This window comes from Nomascus leucogenys, chromosome X (assembly GCF_006542625.1).
Source record: "Nomascus leucogenys isolate Asia chromosome X, Asia_NLE_v1, whole genome shotgun sequence".
Taxonomy (NCBI): Eukaryota; Metazoa; Chordata; class Mammalia; order Primates; family Hylobatidae; genus Nomascus; species Nomascus leucogenys.
In genome coordinates this window covers 29,646,471-29,667,928 of record NC_044406.1, presented here as the reverse complement: position 1 = coordinate 29,667,928, position 21,458 = coordinate 29,646,471, and the positions used below count along the sequence as shown (strand labels likewise).

Genomic DNA, 21,458 nt, shown 5'->3' with positions numbered 1-21,458 from the left:
CTCTTTCTCTAAGTCGGAAAAATAAGTGTGAAGATTTAATCCCTGCACTTGTCTAGTCTTTGGGTTCTTATTTAAAGAATACTATGTGACATTCATGTTCAAGAAACATTGTTTATTTTATAATCATCTTACTGCAAGTTGTACTGACACATCCAATTCCGTGATGCGACTAACATTTTATTATTTGAGAGACAGATAGCTTGCTGTTTCTTAAAGAGTAGATAGGTACCACCCTACAGAATTTCCTTTTGATTATGCATTGGGTTCTTCTTCTTAAAAACTGTAAAACCAAATTAAAAGCAAATGCTAGAGGAGTGATGGTTCAGATGACCAAGTGACCATCCATTCATATTGTGAAAGGCTGCACTTGGTTTTCCCCTTGAAATGCTTAAAAGCAATCTTTTCAGTAGGAATTATAAACCCAGCCTAGCTTGTCTTGTCTCTCTTCCCCTAAGGCCTAGCCACACATGTGAGGAGATGTGCTAAGCTTCAGGACAGGCAGGAGATAAAAGCCACTCTGTGTCCTACTGAGCATTTCTCCTTCAGGAGTAAGCCACAAAATACACAAACCATTTTGGCTCTCACTTTTATGTAGTTTCCGCTTGAGTTTTCTCATCCTCAGAACCAGAGAAAAATAAACTGAACAGCTTTTGTTAACCATTTTAAAATGTATCTTGGATGAGATGGGATATCTGTGTGCTTTTCTCCTTGAAATATTGTAGTTACTTATAATAAGTTAGGTTTTGAGCTATCGTATATATGGTATAGTAACAGCACATTGTAAATATAATATTAAATTGAATAATTGAGAAAGCTTTGAGCCGGTGTTTCAAATAACTACTAAGAGGGAACATGTTTTTAGGTTGGTGAAACAAAAATATTAAATTCAAAATGAGATGTTTGAAAGTAACTCATAACTTTGAAAATAAACATCTAGGTATGTATATCAGAGAGAAGATAAAAAGCTGTGCGTACAATCTCAATTTTTAGTGCCATCTTAGGTATCTTGTTAAAACATTTAATTTCCTAGAGTTTAAAGTGTGCTTATGGGTACAGAAAGCTTTCTTGGATTTACTTTTTTTGAGGGGCAACTTCTAGGTGAATATAAGGTATGATTAAAATTTTATATCTGAGAACAAAACATAACATTGCAGGCATTCAGTATGTTCATTCATTCTGTTACATATATTGGGCACCTACTATCCACCGGGTACTGCCATTCTACTCTAGATACTTCTGGCACACAACTGACCATGATATGATTCCTTCCCTCAAGGGGATATAATTCTCCTGCCAAAAAAGATAGACACATATTAAATCAATGCCAGCATAACATGATATGAGCTATTAATTAGAAATATGCAGCCAGGCGCAGTAGCTCACACCTGTAATCCCAGCACTTAGGGAGGCCGAGGTAGGCAGATCACTTGAGGTCAGGAGTTCAAGACCAGCCTCGCCATCGTGGTGAAACCCCAGCCTAGCCAACGTGGTGAAACCCGTCTCTACTAAAAATACAAAAATTAGCTGGGTGTGATGGCATGTGCCTGTAATCCCAGCTACTCAGGAGGCTGAGGCAGGAGAATGGCTTGAACCCGGGAGGCAGAGGTTGCGGTGAGCAGAGATCGCGCCACTGCACTCCAGCCTGGGCGACAGAGCAAGACTCCATCTCAAAAAACAACAACAACAACAACAAAACTATGCACAGTATCCTGTGGGAACACATACATGATGGACTAGAAGCTCAGTGATCTTATGACTCCATAAAGAAGTCCCAACTGTGGTACATTTTTGAATCTCTGGTGTCCAAAGAGGGTGGTGCTTTGGGCCAGTTATATGTCTCTCAATGCTAAAACACTTATTTTTTGATGTAGTTACATCCTATATATAATAATTCCCAAGGATTGTGTTCTGGTTTAGAAGAAATTTAAGTGTCGAGGGTACATGTAAGCTTGCGCTTCTTGCAGTGACATAGTTTATGTAAAAGCTGTCACACTTCATATATATACAGTGATCATTAACTTGATTCATAAAAATAATAAATATCCAGATTAGCACAAATTAGAATTAACCCCACTCTGTGGAAATATTGGCTACTCTTGAGAATTGCTACTAGAATTGAGTTGGATGTCAGGTTCTGCCGGCATCCATGGGTGCTGTGTTTTGACTGTTGCAATTTTCTTCTTCCTTTGTAGACCTTTTCAAGCAAGTGGCAAGTTCAACAGGATTTTGTGACCAGCGCAGGCTGGGCCTCCTTCTGCATGATTCTATCCAAATTCCAAGGCAGTTGGGTGAAGTTGCATCCTTTGGGGGCAGTAACATTGAGCCAAGTGTCCGGAGCTGCTTCCAATTTGTAAGTTATTCACCTTCTAGGTAACATATTTATTCTTTCATATTTTAGAAATTAATTAAAAAACCCACAGAGCTTCAGTTTCTCATATTAGCTCTTCAGTAGGCAGTAGGCCTGGGATTTGGGATATTTGGAACCTCTGTAGTAAGCAGCTTCTGGAACTCTAGGTTTTGGGAAAGAAGATAGTGCTGAGGAAGGAAGAGAAATCTCCATCTGCAGCAGGGACCCCACAGTTATTGAGGTGCTGGAGGGGAAGAAGTTCAGCAAGGGAGGAAATAAGTCTCTAGCCACAGAAATCCTATGTATATAAGAAAATGGCCTTTGTAGGCGAGTCTCAGTCTCTGAGTCCTTTCTCTAATTCTATCATTATAGCCTCCTTTCAATGGCTGTGGGTAAATTGTTAGCACAGCTATCCTTTTTTTAAAACTGTCCTTTGTAGCTTTGACATTCCCCTATTACTCCAAAGTCTAGACTAATGTCCATCACTAACTGAACACACTCTTGTCCATTCTCTTTCCTATCCTGTCCCATTGCTTCTTCTGTGTCGTAGTCAGCGCCCCAGAAACACCCTCTTCTTCCCAAATGCCTGAGCACTCCACTGATAGCCATTCATGTTGTTCTAATTTTTTTTCTCTTTTTTTTTTTTTCTTTTTTGAGTTGGAGTCTCGCTCTGTCACCCAGGCTGGAGTGCAGTGGTGCGATCCCTGCTCACTGCAACCTCCACCTCCCGGGTTCAAGTGATTCTCCTGCCTCAGCCTGCCGAGTAGCTGGGATTACAGGCCCCCACCACCACCCCAAGCTAATTTTTGTATTTTTAGTAGAGACAGGGTTTCACCAGGTTGGCCAGGCTGGTCTCAAACTCCTGACCTCTCAGGTGATCCACCTGCCTCAGCCTCCCAGAGTGCTCGGATTACAGGCGCGAGCCACCGCGCCTGGCCTCTAATTTTTATTAGGTAGATAGTGCTACAATGAACATCCTTATCATTTGGCTTTTATCTTTGAAGCTTTCTTTATAGGATTAATTCGCAGGCGTGTGATTGCCAGACAAAATAACATAAACATTTTTTGTGGCCTTTCTTCAAAAGTTGTTCTAATTGTAACGCTATCAGTATCGAAGGAGTAAGATGCTTTCGGTATCATATTATTCACAGTGTTCTTATGTTTTTGTTTTTGTTTTTTTTCAAGTGCTAAGAGCTGTTTTTCTTATGTAGGGTTTCTCAATCCATTCTAATTCTATTAACAATGGCTGAGATTTACAAAATGGAACTAGCTGTAGAACTAACTGGGTTATATCTGAAGTCTTTGATCACAGACTAGGATGAAACTATAGAAGGCTTCCTGGGCAGAACACTGTGAATATTTAGGTGTTTAAAGCAGTTTGAGTATTTATTTAATAGTTGGTTGGACACATTTACCAGATGCACACATAATAAGTTCATTTATGTAAAGTGGGATATACTGTTTGAATTATTTTGCCAAAATTATGGCAAAGTAGTTGTAAATGTAAAATATATGTGGAGAAATAAATGTCTTTTCCTCCTCATACCCAAACCTTCCAAAATGCAGACAGATGATCAATCCAATCAATCATCAAAATGTAGACACAAGTAACTTCCATACAGTGAATATTAATGGCCACAGGCAATCTAGATTCATTTTGATTTTTTAAAATCCAATTATAAAACAACTTGCCATAAACGTGAGTTATTTCCTAATCTTTTGGTTGTGTGTTTTTTGTTTGTTTGTTTGTGTTTTTGAGATGGAGTCTCCCTCTGTCGCCCAGGCTGGAGTGCAATGGCGCAATCTTGGTTCACTGCAACCTCCGCCTCCCTGGTTCAAGCAATTCTCGTGCCTCAGCCTCCCGAGTAGCTGGGATTACAGGGTGCCTGCCACCATGGCTGGCTAATTTTTTGTAGAGACAGGGTTTCACCATGTTGGCCAGGCTGAGCTCAAACTCCTGATCTCAGGCAATCAACCTGCCTCGGCCTCCCAAAGTGCTGGGATTACAGGTCCTAATCATTTTTCCCCTTTAGTCAAGTCTCAGTTACTTTTTGAGTTCTAGTGAAACACACACACGTGTTCATATATAGGGATATATAAACATATGTGTGTGTATTGTGACTTGGGTTAAAGGTAAGGCTCAGTGATGGACCCTGCTGCAAAGTAAACTAGGCTGTATTCAGGGCCAGCTGGAGCCTTTGTTTTCTTGCCCGAGTACTGACTCATCAGGAAGCCACCACCATCCTCACTGCAGCCTCTGGCCCTCTTGGATTTGGTTGTCAGGATAAGCGGTGGCCAAACAGAAGCTCTGCTTTCCCTGGGCTGCCCCCCTTATCAGGAGACCAACCTATTCCATTTCTGCCTGCTGCATCCTTTTGCTTGATAACCTCCTACTCCCCTAAGCCCATGTCTCTGGTTTGGTTACATTTCTGTCTCTGTAATAACAACTCTGTATTCTCAGTCTCAAAGCTTTGAATTCAGTCCATCCTTGCATATTTATTGAATGCCTCCTGGTTGGCCAGCCAGTCTCCAAGCTCTTTGAAACGTGAAATGTGTTTTGTTTTGTTTTCAGAAGGGGTCTAACTTCGTCACCCAGGCTGGAGTGCAGTGGCACGATCACAGCTCATTGCAGCCTCGACCTCTGGGCTCAAGTGATCCTCCCACCTCAGCCTCCTGAGTAGCTGGGACTACAGGCATGGACCACCACGCCTGGCAATTTTTTGATTTGTGTGTGTGTGTGTGTGTGTGTGTGTGTGTGTGTGTGCGTGTGTGTGTGTAGACAGGGTCTCTCACCATGTTGCCTAGGCTGGTCTCGAGCTCTTGGGCTCAAGCTGTCCACCCACCTCAGCCTCCTAAAATGCTGGGAGTACAGGCGTGAGCCACGGCATCCAGCCTTGACATGTTTTCTGTGAGACTGGGGGGAAATCAGTCAAGATATGAATGGTGGTAACAGGTGGCTTTTGATTTTCTCTGTACTATTTTTATTTTCTGAGTTTTCTTCTTTCAACATTTATAATTAGAAAAAAAATTAGTAAAGTGCTGCCTCTTTTTTTAGGGAAAGAAACATGTTGTGTTTGATTGCTTTCCATTGCCATTCTTACATTGTTTCCAGGCCTTCTCATCATTGCACTGGCTTCCTAGCAAGCCTCCACTTCACACTCCAGTCCTTTTCATTGATCTTATTGCCCTCATACTAGTTTTAGAGAAAAGCATTTGCCATATGATGCCGTCCTTGAAAATGTCAGTATCTTTCTGTTGTCTACTGAACAAATCCTAATTCCTCCATGTAACTCTCAGACCTTTCCTAATCTGGTTTCATAACTACCCATAGTTTGCTTTCACTATCATGAAACAGCTTCTCCTTACCATTTGTACCTGTTATGCTTATAAATAATATTGTTACCATTGCTACTGACAAAACTTTGTTCACATGAATTCTCTCATTTAATCCTCACCAAGTCTTTGAGGGGAACAGAATAGCCAGGCTTTGGAGATTTTGCTTTTATTATTGTTTAAGTGGATGAATAATTTATCTGTGCCCTTAAAGTCCCTCAGCTGGTGGAAGGGTTTGATTCCTAGTCCAATATGCCCACCGCCACGTTTACTACCTCATTCCCAAATATGTAGTTTCTGATACTTCTGCTCTCCAGCTTCCCGAGGCCAAACAACCGCTACTTTTCCTGAGTCCTGGATGGAATAAGAAAAGGTATAACAAGACAGGGGACCTTGAGGGGGAAGAGGAATGAGTTTGAAGTGCTGGCAAATTGAGTATTTCTAATCAGATGCTAGTAAATTCCATATGTATGGTGAGGCTTACATTACTTAGATTTGGGGAGCCTCTCAGCGTTTTAGCAATTTGCAATCAGGTTGAATGGATCCATTGTAAATACTTAGGAATCCACGTCCTGGCCCTGGCATGCTTTTCCTTGGCCAGGTGCACTGGCGATCACCTTGCCTTTCATTGTGCAATGTGCATAAAAATACAATGTTTGCTGTAGGGAAAGATAACAGGAGTGAAAATGTCCTCTGCCCTTTGTTTGAAGTATAGGACCTTGAGAATGAGGCTGGGCTGGCTCCTTCAGCAAGCTTGTGCTCAAAGGCTGCTATTTCTACCAGCCTGAGGTAAACGGTAATAAAGTACTTGTTTGTCCTACAAATGCATTCCTTGCATCGCAGATTTTATTTCCTTTGATTTCTTGTCACCAGCTGGAAACCTTACTTTGTTTCAAGTTGGTACAGTTAGAAAGGTACTGAATCTTCTGATTCAGACAAGGGCCCAGTAGTGGCAAGAAGAGAGGTACATTTTTATGTGCCACACTCTCTGGATTATCTATTAAAGGTTTTCTGATATCCCTCCCCACTAACCACTTAGAAAAGGAAATCACCTATCAGGTCTAAATGAAAAATTTTGCTTCTTTAAAAATCACTATAGGTCTTCCAAGGAATTATCCATTAAGCCAGGAAATGAAGTCACATCCACGGATATGAAAAAGGAATAGTCACTATAAATTTGTGGCTTTGACAGTGGTATCTTCGTAGATACTAAATGAGGCAACAGGATATGTTTCCACATTAATAGCATATTGCAGTCAACACATTTACTGGGAAATTGACTCATTTTGGTAGTGATAGAAGTAAAGTTTTGCAACGAGTTTGTTTAAGAGATACAGCTGTAATTAATATATTGCCAGCTTGTTCCTTTCTCATATTCCATGGAAACAGCCCTGTTGAGAGATTAGATTGATCTTTATGACCTTAGTAAGGCCAAGCCTGCCCTGGCAGTGAGTCACATAGACTGCCTGAAGGAACCTTGAGGATTTTCTGCACCTCTCCTTTTGCAGATGAGAAAACAGGCCCAGAGTGGCACAATGAATCTAGTCTACATCATGCAATTTATATCATGTTATGGCTTCAACCAGTTCGGAGACTAGATTGAAATAACAGAGTGTTCATGTGTCAATGTGATCCCCTATATGAATTTTAGATTGTAATAGAATGAGATAGATAAATAAACACCCCTACTCCAAAACACATACATGCACACACACACATCTTTATTGAAAATACTCTCATCCCAACATAGCTGTTTAGTCTATCTTCAAATAAAACCAAATATCACTTTTAGGTGGGAAAACTTTATACAGTCATGTGCTGAAGAATGACGTTTTGGTCAATGACAGGCCACATATACTGTGGTGGTCCCATAAGATCAATGTAAGAAGAGATTATAATGGAACTGAAGAATTCGTATTACTTTGTGACATTGTAGCCATTGTAACATCATAGCACAAAGAATTATTTCACAAACCTGCACTGCCAGTCATTTAACAGGTGTAAAGTATGTTTTAAAATATTTTTAATTATTATGGACACATAATAGTACTTATTTATGGTTTACATGTGGTCTTTTGATACAAGCATACAATGTGTAGGGTAACACAATCAGAGTAATTGGGGTGTCCATCATCTCAAACATTCATCATTTCTCTGTTAGGAACATTCCCATTCCACTCTTTTAGTTACTTTGAAATATACAATAAATTATTGTTGCCATGCATGGTAGCATGCACCAGTAGCACCAGCTTTTCAGGAGGCTGAGGTGGGAGGATCACTTGGGCCCAGGAGTTCAAGGCTGTAATGCACAACAGTTGCACCTGTGAATAGTCACTACACTCCAACATGGACAGCATAGTGAGACCCTACCTGTAAAAAGATTTAAAAATATATTGATTACTATAGTGACCTTATTGTGCTACCAAACACTAGATCATACTTCTTCTTACTGTATTTTTGTACCCATTAACCATCCCTTCTTTATCCCCCGATCTTCACTACTTTTCCCAGACTCTGGTAGTCATGATTTTACTCTATCTCCATGAGTTCAATTTTTTTTTTTTTTTAGCTCCCACACGAGTGAGAACATGGGATACTTGTCTTTCTGTGTGTGGCTAATGTCACTCAACATAATGTCTTCCGGTTCCATACATGTTGCTGCAAATAATGGGATTTCATTTTTTTATGGCTGAATAATAGTCCATTATGTGTTTATAGCACATTTTCTTTATGCATTCATCCACTGATGGGCGCTTAGGTTGATTCTATATCTTGGCTATTGTGAACAATGCTGCAGTGAACATGGGAGTGCAGATATCTTTTTGTGGTTTTGATTTTGTAGTATCTTCAGTAAACATTTTAAGGACTTTATTGTTTAGATAGCGTCAAGCATACCAACTTTATATTCAATATGCTTCACCTATGTGAGCTGGAGTGTCAATCTGTGTATTTTACATCTGTTTTCTGCCTCCTGTTGTACTTAGTATTCAAAATGAATAATTTGCTTTTCCATCTATCTTCTGAATTTATCTATTCGTTTGACAAAAATGAATACCATCTATGCACAGTTGTTATAATGTAGAATGATATGAAAATGAGAATAAATTACAGTCTCAACTGTTGAGAACAAGTATTTCTCTGTGTTAGAAACATTCCCAATTCCACTCTTTTAGTTATTTTGAAATATACAATGTATTATTGTTGCCATGCATGGTGGCGTGCCCCTGTAGTCCCAGCTACTCAGGAGACTGAAGTGGGAGGATCAGTAATGCATAAATGATAAAGCATTCCAGAATATCTGGAGTAGTGACTGGCAGAGTGGTGAAGTGCATGGGCTTTGAAACCAAAGTGTGCCTGAGTCCAAATCTCAGCTCTGCTATTTGCTGGCTGTGTGACTGTGGACACATTTCTTAACCTTCCTGGCCCCTGAACTTTTGGAGGTGATTGTGAGGATTAAATGAACCAATAGAAGCAAAGCACGTAAGAGCTGTGGTGGATACATAGAAGGTGCCCAGTGAATGTTAGCTATGATTATCTAAAGTGTGTTGTGGCATAAAAATATCCTGCCAATGTTAACAGTTGCTTTTATCTATAACAAAACATGTCTGTGGATTGCATTTTAGAGATTCTAGAGATTCTGTTTCTCTGAAAATGTTAAAATGCCATACCAGGAGACTTTTGGCTGGTTAGACAGCATTCCCCAGGTCAACTGATTACTTTTTTTGTTGTTGTTGTTGTTGTTTTTGTTTTTCGTTTTTTTGTTTGTTTGTTTGTTTTTGAGACAGACTCTCGCTCTGTTGCCAGGCTGGAGTCCAGTGGTGCCATCTCGGCGCACTGCAACCTCCGCCTCCCAGGTTCAAGTGATTCTCCTGCCTCAGCCTCCCAAGTAGCTGGGACTACAGGTGCACGCCACCACGCCCAGCTAATTTTTGTATTTTTAATAGAGATGAGGTTTCACCATGTTGGCCAGGATGGTCTCAATCTCTTGACCTTGTGATCTGCGCACCTCGACCTCCCAAAGTGCTGGGATTACAGGCATGAGGCATCGCACCTGGCCGATTCCATTTTATTAATAGATTTTCCATCTTGAAACTAACTCCTAAAAACCCTACTTCTCTCAGGTTTCCTTTGGCTTTTTGTTTATTAATCAGACTGTGGGCCCTTTGGTTCCATAGACATTCTTTTTACACCCCTTTTGGACGGATGAATACTCACTAGTAACTAAGTAATTAGTAAGAGTTACTACAATTTGGTATTTATAAAGAGGTGGCCTTTCCCAGAATTGAAGGTAGACCCTAATAGTCCAATCAGCCTTCCACAGAGATAGCTGGCTGCCATGAAAAGCTGAGATATCACCGACCTCTTACTGGGCCTGCTCATGAACAGTTAGTTAAAATTCCTGCAAGTTTCAGAAAAGACCCTTATCAGAGTATTATCAGCATTGTCTTAAGTTTAATATTGGTTTCCAGTTGTTATTTTTAAAAATTATAAGCTACTGTGGGTTAAGCTTTATGATGATCTGTTTCAGTGGTTTGTTTGATTAACTTCTCTATTGGAGTAATGGATGTTTTCTTCACCAGAAGTTCGAAGATAGGTTTGTGTTATAGTTGAAACCTGTTTTATTTATACACTTATTGCTAAGGAAAAGCACATGTCATTTTGTTTTCCATCTTCATCCTTCTAAAGTAGCACTTTATTGTTATGACCAAATCTTTCTTCCTTCCTTCCTTCCTGTCACCCTGTCTTTTCCTTCCTTCCTTCCTTCCCACCCTCCCTCCTGCCTCTCTTCCTTTCCTCTCCTTTCCTTTCCTTTCTTTCTCTTTCTTTTCTCTTTTCTTTATTTCGTTCTCTCCCTCCCTCCCTCCCTCTCGCTCTCTTTCTCCTTCCCTCCTTCCTTCCATTTCTATCACCCCTAAAATTCCCTCATGCTTTATCATCTCACTAAGTCCTAATCTCTGGAAACCACAGCTCTGTTTTCTGTTCCTATAATTTTGCCTTTTCCTGAACTGGATTTTAAAGGATTGTAGGAGGCAGTAGTGGAAGAGCTAACTTTATATCTTGTTCTTTTACATAATGCGCCCTGATCCACACTTGGGAAAGTATATTCCATGGTACCTATAGACAGATACATGTGCTTTACCATGTATATATGAAACTTTTCTAATTTAACTTTCCTGTTAAATTAGAACTCTGTAGCATAAATTAATACTGTTGAGTATACTTAGGGATTTGCATAGATTTAAAATTGTGCATATGTTCCCTGGGGCCATGGTGTTAATTGGTTTATTAGTCAGGTGGAGTGGAGAGCCTGAGGTCAGGACAGTTGTCCTTGAACATGGAAATGAAGAGTGGATAATCACCATGTGTTATTGTTTGGGCTGATTATATCTTTAATGGGTGATTCAGAGTCCTGATTAATATTTAGAGCAGTGACTGCTGGCCTCCTACCTGCTCATTATCTTCAGAACTTTAAATAAAATACTTGATTTCTACCCAAGATGGTAGTTATGGGAAGCCTTTTACTTCTTGTCTCACAAAGACAACTCTTGACCTCTCAATCCTTAAACAAAAAATTCTGCACATGTGGGGACTCTTAAACTCATTTTCATGGCTGGAGATTCACATTTAGGGATCTAGGAAAAGCACATCTAGGCAGAGTAGATAAGGAGATGCTTTAAGAACCGTGGCAAGGACAGGAAGGAAATCAATTTTGCGTTAGGTTTGTATTTTTAGAGAAAACGAATCCTGGGGAACTTTTCACACTCATTACTATTGACATTAATACCACTGTCCTGTCCCTTTCACAGTTACTAAAGTCACTCTTGCCCACCCTCCTGCCTTGCCCGCAACCCCTTCCCATGAAGGAGTGACTTGGGAGAAATAACGGTTTTCAACCAATGTTTTATTTTGGAAACGTTTCGACCACAAAGAAGAGTTGAAAGGATAGTCTGAAGAACACTCATCTGTGTCATAAATCTGTTCAATCCATGGTTGCTTTTCACTCTACTTGCCTCTTCCACCCTCTCAGCTCTGTTTATGTATGTGTCTGTCTGTGTGCATACACACACAAACACATTTTCCCCCATGCCATTTAAAAGTAAAGGAGCATCACAACATAGACCCCTAAACACTTCACCATTTTCTTAAAGGATGCCATTCTCTAACGTAACTGCCATGCTATCATTACACACAAATTTAACAGCAATCCAGTAATACCCTCTGATATGCAGTCCACACTGAAATTTCCCCAGTGCCGCAGAATTGTTCCTTAGAGCCACTGTTTTCTTCCAGCATCTAGTCAAGGGTTTTGTCTGTCAAGTCTCTCTACCTTCATTTAGTTTTGAACAGTCTCCCAGCATTTTTTTTTTCCTTTCATGACATTGACTTGTTTGGTAGGGGAACAGAGTCTTGCTCTGTCACCCAGGCTGGAGTGCAGTGGCGCGATCTCGGCTCACTGCAACCTCTGCCTCCCGAGTTCATGTGACTCTCCACCTCAGCCTCACGAGTAGCTGGAATTACAGGCATGCACCACCACACCCGGCTGATTTTTGTATTTTTAGTAGAGATGGGGTTTCACCATGTTGGCCAGGCTGGTCTTGAACTCCTGACCTCAGGTGATCCACCTGCCTCGGCCTCCCAAAGTGCTGGAATTACAGGTATGAGCCACCACGCCAGGCTGACGTTGACATTTTTGAAGAGTTCAGACCAGTTCTCTTGAAGAGTGTCCCATACTCTGGGCTTTTCTGATGGTTTCCTTGTGATTAGATTAATGTTAACATTTTTTGGCCAAAAGACGATAAGATGATGCTCTGTACCTACCACTGTATCACAATCTGGAAGAACAGAATGTTACTTTGTTCCTATCGGTATCACTAAGAATGTTAAGGTCGTGTCTACCAGATACTTTCCTTGTAAAATATGCTTTTCCCTTTGTAATTAGAAAGTAATTTTTTGATATTTTGACATATTATAATATCCGTTCCTTAACCTTTTACTCTGTGGTTTTAGCATTTATGGATGATCCTTGTCTAATTCAGTTATAATATTGGTGGTTGCATAATAGTGGTTTTCTAATTCTACCATACTTTCTGCATGTATTAGACCATTTCTTACGTAAAGAAGAGCTTCTACCTCTCCCCCGTCTATTCGTGAATATCACTGGGGACATCCAAGGTGGTTCTGAGTGTACAAAGAATGATACCTCTCTTTACTGACCTGCCATTGGATACTATTTTTGTCTTGGAATTGTTTAAAATGGCGGTGTATAGAATTGAAAGTCCTTTCTCCAGAGAGCAACATAAACATGTGTCTAATAAATACATTTCCATATTAACCAGCTCTTCTATGGGAACAACACATTGACATAATTAAAACATGTAACATGAAAACTGTGCTGAATTGAGAAGCTCATAGAGTTTTGTTTCTTTTTTTCCTTTTTGCCGCTTCAATATATATGGACCCGCACCTGTCAGTCCAGGTAGCTCATACGTGCCGTAGCATCTAATGGTACGAGGGACATGTAATGCTGAAAAGAAGGGGGAAAGGAGGTGATCAGATGAGATAGAAGTATGCATTTATCAGTGTTGTGGGGTATTCACTTTCACCTTCCATTGGCTCTCGCAGCCATGTTATCGGCATATAATTCAGTTGAAGATTTATATTCACCTGGACATTGTCCTAAGTGGGCCTTGCTTACTTAGCTATCAGACTCAAGTACTTTCAAACAAATTAAAGATTCAAAAGATTTTGGGGATCACCCTGCTTTTTCCCATAGGAAATCACTTTTGTCCTGTCTTTTTAAGACACTTTTAAGCATATATTTCAGTATTAAAATCATAGATAATCTTAAGCTGTTTCCTTAACCTCTTTGGGCCTTTTCTTATCTGTAACATAAAGTTAAAACAGGTTATCTCAAAAGTTACTTATCCCTAAGTTTCTTTGATTCTATGCTAAATGTTATAAAGGCCGAAAGGGAAATGGATTATTGTACTTATTTCAAAGCTTGGCCATGATCAGCAAAGTCTTACCTGATCTTCTGGGTAACAACTCTTGTAACAGAGCTATACGATATAGAAAACAGTCTTGTACATAGAGTGTGGTATTTCACATGAGACCAACTGTTCTCTGAATGGAAACACACACTAAGAGCAAGATGTGAAAAACCACTGTGTACAACCTCATATAAATGATCCCTTGTGTCCCTACACTATAGTTTCCTCAGTAACTCAAAGGTAAAACCCAAGTATCTTGTGTCTAAGAGGATCAAAATGTCACCTTCCTTCTGTTTTATTTGTTACATGCAGGTTTTGTATAGTTTTAAAGAGTTTTTTTATCACTCATTTGATTTTCATAAAATTTGGGATTGTTTGGAAGAAGAGTCATTAATATTCTTTACAACTTGTTCTTGTTCCTCCTTTTATGTTCTTTGCTGGTGCAGACTTCTCTCTTATGTAAAATATTCCACTGATGCCCTTGGTAGATTTAGAGGTTGTTAAAGAAATTGTAATAACAGATCAGGGAACAGTCAGGGACCAGTCAGGGACGGCCTGTCCTATACTGTCTGACCCTGACTAACCATTTTCCTTGTAGTTTTAAATCTTTGTGTACAGACTGTAATTCAAAAAACAATTTTTATAAATTTAAACTGAGCAAATCTTTCCAAATGCTAAGGCTTTTTATAACGAGGGCTAGAAAAGTTGAGTTGTCAGCTATTAATGCCATTACCTATTAACAGTGGCAATGACACTGAAATGATTTTTTGGATTTGTGAAGGGAACATGTTACTAATGAAAATAGCAAATGAAAATGGCCACTGTATTAGTCCGTTTTCATGCTGCTGATAAAGGCATACCTGAGCCTGGGCAATTTACAAAAGAGAGAGGGTCATTGGACTTACAGTTCCACGTGGCTGGGGAGGCCTCACAATCATGGCAGAAGGCAAGGAGGAGCAAGTCACAACTTACGTGGATGGCAGCAGGCAAAAAAAGAGCTTGTGCAGAGAAAATCCCGTTTTTAAAACCATCAGATAGCGTGAGACTTGTTCACTATCACGAGAACGGTGCAGGAAAGACCAACCCCCATAAGTCAATCACCTCCCACCAGGCTCCTCCCATGACGCATGGGAATTGTGGGAGTTATAATTCAAGATGAGATTTGGGTGGAGACACAGCCAAATCATATCAGCCACAAAGGAGAGATTACCCTTTTTAAAAATCTGTGGTTTGCCCACAATGTTTTCCATAAATTTACCTTTTTCTGTCAATAAAAATGTTTAGAAATTCTATTTATGGATACGTATGTATTTAATATTTGCATATTTAGTTCTTATTTTTTCTCTAAATGGTTATGACCTGTACTAAGTAAAATCAAAACATACACACACACACACACACACACACACACACACACACACACGTTGTACTGGCGTACCTGCTTTACCTTGCTTGGGATAATTATTTGCCATGATTAAATAAATAAATTTCTGCAACTGTTTATCCTGGAATACACTGCATAGAGTTGTCAGTTTGAGAAGCAGCTTGATTTCAAATCTGAGTCTACAATTTTAGCATGCTTCCTTGTGACTTCTAGTTTGGGGCTTTTAATTTCCTTTTTGCTCTCTCTACCCTCAGTTTATGAGCCAGTGTGGCATTTCGGCAGTTGAATAGGCCTATCGTAGCCTCCCAATTTCTGTGTTGTAGAGGATAGTTGCCGGCTTATTAAATGCCCTGCAGGATTCTCAGGGAAGTCTGTTTAGTGAATAGTGATGAATCAATGTTGATTTCTTAGTTTTGACAAGTGAACCATATGGTTATGTAAGATGTTAACATTGGGGCAGGGTTTCTCAACCTTGATGCTACTGATGCTTTGGCCCGAATCATTCTAGTTCTTTGTTGTGGGAAGCTGCCCTGCGTACTGCTGGCTGTTTTGCAGAATCCTGGCCTCTATCTACTAAATGCTAGTAGCAACCCCCCCCTCCCCCGCCGAGTTGTGACAACCCAAAATGTCTCCCGTAAAAGATACCAGGATGAAATCACTTTTTGTCAGTCCCAAACTAACTAGAGCCAGGACAGCATGAAAGGAGGAGGGTTCGTGGGTTACATGCCTGAGATAAAGACTGTCTCAAGGACTTTCTGAAATCGCCCCACAAGAAATTCCTCTGTTAGGACTGCAGCAGTGCACATAAGATGCTCTCAAAAGAACATCTGCCCAGTAATGGCATCTCCACTAATAAACTGACACCAGTTCTGGCGTTGAGCATCTGAAACGAACTGTGTTTCCAAGCAGCTTATGTAAACTTGTGCTTTTACCAATAAAAGTTTCCCTCTACCGTCTCCTCTTCAGATGCATCTTGGGTTGTAATCCTCATTTCTAATTCCAAAATAAATTCAACATGTTTGGAGATGTTTTTCTCTGATGTTTTTTGGTCGACACTCCAAACATTGTTATATTTCCTCTGGGGTACGGCATCATTTCTGGCTGAGAACCACCGACCTAGAGAAAAGCTATCTGCCTGTGCAGTTCCTTTCAAGGGCCCCAAGTGTGAATTTTGTGTATACCTATATTTTAAGCCAGATCATTCTGTACATACCTTCTAAGTCCAGATGAAGTCTGTTAGCCTTTTATGTGTGATACCATCACATAGAAACCAACACAAGGACATTTACTTTAATCTATAAAGTCAATTTTGGACAGTTTGAGAAAGCAACTTATTTTGTCTTCTACTCTTTATAAAATCTTTATAAGTGTATGTTTTTGCTCTTCAGGATGACTAGGCAGGTTTTTAAAATTCTGACTTCATACAGATTTTATAATCTTCCTTTTATTTCTTGCGATCATATTGCAGTTGAATTCCCACCCACTGTTCAATTCAGCAGATTTTAACAGAGTCCAGAAGTATAGTTCCTGTCTTTAATTAATCTGCAGTTTAGGAAAGAAATTAAGGACGTATCGTTATGGATTGTTTCCAGGATGATAGTTTCTTGTTATCTGAGAATTACTGGGCACAGGCTCTTGCCCAATGTTTACTTCTCTATATAGAGTTGACCTTTGAAAAACATAGGTTTGAACTGTGTGGGTCCACTTATAAGTGGATTGTTTTCAACCAAATGCGTATCAAAAATACAGTATTCAAGAGATGTGAAACCTGCGGATATAGGTTCAGCTGGGCCTACTGTGGGACTTGAGTATGCGTGGATTTTGCTGTATCTCAACAGCCCCGTGGGAGTGGGGCTTCAGGGGGCCAGGAAGCAACCCCTAGCATATACTGAGGGATGACTGTACTAATTATTGTAGTTTATTAAGTATTCACATGGTTTTCACAAACCTCACAATTGAAATGCCAACTGCCTTCTCCTAAAAACACAATGTATATGTTTATGGGAGCTGGGATGCAGGGCTTGCTGAGAAATACTTAATTGCATTTCTTCTGTAGCCATGAATTAATTTTATTACCTTGAGAGAAAAATGAGTATTCAGGTGGACCTCCTGGCAGGCAGTTGGCCCATCAGTGTCCAAGGATTTATGGAAAGCACGACATTAAAGAAATCCAAAAGTTATTCGGAACCCCAGCAACTCTCCTACCTCCAAACTTGCCATGTAATGCCCTTTGAACTTATTATATTGATAGTTAAATCCCTTTGCTAGAAATTCCAGATATTGAGAATTCTTCAACTGTCTTTATACCTTGTTATATTTGTATAAAGGTGACATTTGTATGAAGCCACCCTCCAGTGTGCTGTAACAGGGCAATAGTAATGACAACTGATTCCTTCCCCTAGCTTTTATGTTATGGATAGTTGCTGGCAGGTGAGGACCAAGAGAAAAAGAGGAGAAACCCAACGTAATTCCAAACTGTGACTATCATAATGGAAGGAGCTGTGATAGCTTTGCTTTTTGTGTGTGCATGACATAGAAGGGGAAAATGGAGTTATTGCCAAAACAACAGCAAAAGCAAAACAAAACAAAGCCAACAAACAACAAATCCCAGGGCTAAATGACCTTTCCAAGAGATTTTGCTTGGATGGCTTGAAACTGGTGTGTAGGGATGAGGACAAGGTCACCCTTGATACTGAGAGGGGATTATATCTGAGACATATGTATCTCAACAAATAATGGTACTGACAAAGATTATCTCAGTCCAATGAATGCCATCATACTTATCTTTTGACCTTAATAACTTCCTGCTATTCCAATCTATCCCTATATTTTTTTTTTTCTGGAGTGATTGAAATGTAATTTTAGCTGGGTTTAATTCTAGTTCTGTTAGGTCTTTACAGAAGCTTGCCTGGTTTTTAATTCTTTCCTTCTTTATTGCCAGACAAAAGGAGAGGGAATATACCACTAGGATACAGAATAGTTTGTCATAAAAATGAAAGATTGAAACAGAATGAGAATGTGAATCCCCATACCTTGTCTTCAGTGCTGTCAGTTGGCATAGGTGAGCAGTTTTAAAAGAGCCAACATAGGCCGGGCGCGGTGGCTCACGCTTGTAATCCCAGCACTTTGGGAGGCCGAGGCGGGTGGATCACGAGGTCAAGAGATCGAGACCACGGTGAAACCCCGTCTCTACTAAAAAAAATACAAAAAATTAGCCGGGCGTGGTGGCGGGTGCCTGTAGTCCCAGCTACTCGGAGAGGCTGAGGCAGGAGAATGGCGTGAACCCGGGAGGCGGAGCTTGCAGTGAGCCAAGATCGCGCCACTGCACTCCAGCCTGGGCGACAGAGCAAGACTCCGTCTCAAAAAAAAAAAGAGCCAACATGATGGATCTTGCATCTTAGGGGCTAGAAAGAAATTTGAGAATGTTCAACCTTTAAGCACAGAAGAATCTATGGTATTTTGAAAGATTAGAACATTCTACAGCCTCCCTTGGTAATTCACACTAATGCTTTAACAACTTTCAGCATCAGGAGATTCTTCCGTATGAGCTACAGCCTAAATTCTTCATGCTGCTTAAGTCTGTTTCTCCTTGTTCTGTCCTCAGTGGAGAGATCGAACAGCTGGTCACAGGCCCCTATGCGAGAGCCATTCACATCATTGAAAACTGTTATTAAATCACCCCTTCAGCAGTCACTCTTTCTTGCTTGTTCTCTCTCTCTCTCTCTCTCTCTCTCTCTCAGAGAATCTGAGATTTCAGAGCTGATTAACATGTTTCTTTACTGATGACCTTCTCAGCTTTTAATATGTTAACATGCACTAAGAATTTTAAGAGGCAGATATAATGTGCAATGTTTCTTTAATTAATTTGACCTTCTCATGAAGCATTTTGCTGGACGATAGATCTGCTGGACATACCGGGAAACACTGACTCAGAGATTTTAGTTGAGTAGGAACCCTATGTGAGCCTACGGTACAGAACAAAAGAAAGTAATCCAGTTACACTGTCCGGAGAAATAGAGGTACATTCTCAGCAATCATATTTGAAGAATAGTTTTCTAAATGACAGTGGCAAACTAAGCCGTGCCGTATGAAGAAGAAGTAAAAAGAATAGGAATGAAGAGGCATGGACAGAAAAGACAGCTCTGGTAAAATATTTCAAGGGTTGTTCAAAGACCAAGAACTTCTGGGTTGCTGGTCAGATGGATAATAATAATGACAATAACAATAGCAAACATGATTCTTGCTATGTGTCAGACACGGTTCCAATTGCCTTTCATTTGTTGACTCATCGTAAAATAACTCTATGAGGTAGGCACTATTAATATTTCCACTTTGTGGCAGAGAAAAATTAAGACACAGAGAGATAAAGTTATTTTCCTAAGGTCACACAGCCAGTGAGTGGTGAACTCCAGTGGTTTAACTCTGGAACTTCTACTCCTATATACTGTGCTGATGGATTTCAGCTCAATGTGATGAAGCACTTTTGACAGGGGTATCTGGACATAGGTGTTCAAGATCACCTTCTAAGGATGTTTCCTAGCTCTCTCACATGGGTGGTGTAGTGGCTGTAAGCACACACTGGCATGGGTAAGAGTTTGGACTCGATGAATGCTGAGTTTGGACTCAATGAATCCTGAAAGTCTTATGGCTCTGTGGTGCCATGCCAAAAGGATGAATTGACTTGCATGATCTTTTTCATTTTTATATTCCATAATTCTTTATAAACATTTTTTTCCACAAAGTACCTCTGTGATGGAACTCTACACAGAGAAAAGTGCTCAGCAACAGCGTTTTAAAATTTAACTTTTAAGTTCAGGGGTACCTGTCTAGGTTACTTACGAGGTAAACTTGTGTCATGGGGGTTTGTTGTACAGATTATTTTGTCACCCAAGTATTAAGCCTAATACCCATTAGTTATTTTCCTGATCTTCTCCCTCCTCCCACCCTCCATCCTCTGATAAGCCAGAGTGTCTGTTGTTCCCCTCTATCTGCCCATGTGTTCTCATCATTTAACTCCCACTTATAAGTGAAAACATGCAATACTTGGTTTTCTGTTCCTACATTAGTTTGCTAAGGATAATGGCCTCCAGCTCCATCCATGTTTCTGTAGAGAACACGATCTCATACTTTTTTCTGGCTCCATAGTATTCCAGGGTGTATATGTACCACATTTTCTTTATTCAGTCTACCATTGGTGGGCATTTAGATTGATTCTAGGTCTTTGGTAAACAGTAGCATTTGATCAGAAGTTTGAACTGATACCATTTTGCAGCTAGGAATCCAAAGTTAAACAGTTTATTATAGTGTTGCTAAATTTAGAATTAGGGGTAATGACTGGAGTACTGTTGAGGTGATCAGTGTTACAAGCCAAATGACCTGTCAGTCTAAACCCTCCTGCCTTTCTGTCTGAAATGTGGATATGTCCTTTATTAGCAAACCACATTACAAGAGAAGCAACTTGGGTTTGCAGCTCAAATACCCATTACTTGTGTGATACTAAGTATTCCCATGTCATATATTCAACTGAAATTGGCCGTGGAATAAGTAATACTTCTTGGTTCTTGGCAAAAGCAAAGGAAAATCATCTCTGGAGAAAGCACTTTTATTCTAGGCTCAAACTTTTATTTATCTCTAGAAAATACTTGTAAGGTCAATTTAGTACATAGTAAAAAAAAAAAATAAAAACATTAAGCACACAAGAAATCAAGGTGGGAAAAGAAAGAAATCAAGGTGAATGAGAAGCAAAAGAAATAGCAAACCGCAGAAGCAGACTTACGATAACATCATATTCCAGAATTATTAGACAGATTATTTTTTAAAATTATGTTTATGCAGTTAGAAAAATAAAAAACAACATTGAAAAATATCTACAGGGAACCACAAACTTGAGAAGTTACCTTAAAAATGACCAAGTAGTATTTCTAGATATCAAAAGTACAATAATCAAAATTTAAAACTTTATGGGTTTACAGCAGACTGGCAAGAGAAATGGCTACCCAGACAGTAAGGCAGAAGGAATTAATAAGAATGAAGCACAGAAGGATGTTTTAAAAAGATGTGGGGCAGAGGAGGGGAACTAGGGAAGGCCTGTTCAGAGAAATATAGATTGAAGAAGTCTAACATTTATCTAACAGAGTTCTGAAAGTAGAATAGAGAGGGAATGGAGAAGAGGCACTATTTGTTGAGAGAATGACTGAAGATTCCAGAGCTGATTAAAGACTCTAAATCATAGGTTTAAGAAGTCCAGTGAATCCTAAGCAGTCCAAATCAAATCCTAGAAACACAGCACAAGATAGGAAAAGGATAGATTATCTTTAAAGGAGCAACAGTCGTCTTTACTATTGACTTCTCAGCAGCAACAGAGATAGATGAAAGTGGGGTAATATTTCAGTATTCAAAAACA

At 39.8% G+C, this 21,458-nt stretch overlaps 1 protein-coding gene across 7 annotated transcripts in view; it reads left to right on the top strand.

Annotated features, from left to right (window-relative positions):
- Positions 1 to 21,458, top strand: part of DMD (dystrophin) — a 1,770,560-nt gene that overhangs the window by 1,682,691 nt on the left and 66,411 nt on the right. For all 7 annotated transcript variants that reach the window (XR_004028802.1, XM_030807549.1, XM_030807552.1 and 4 more), the window contains one exon: positions 2,193 to 2,350. Coding sequence is in view for 6 of the 7 variants with exons in the window: in XM_030807549.1 (XP_030663409.1) it covers positions 2,193 to 2,350 (158 nt within the window). In the remaining variant the exon portion in view is untranslated. The remainder of the gene's footprint in view (positions 1 to 2,192; positions 2,351 to 21,458) is intronic.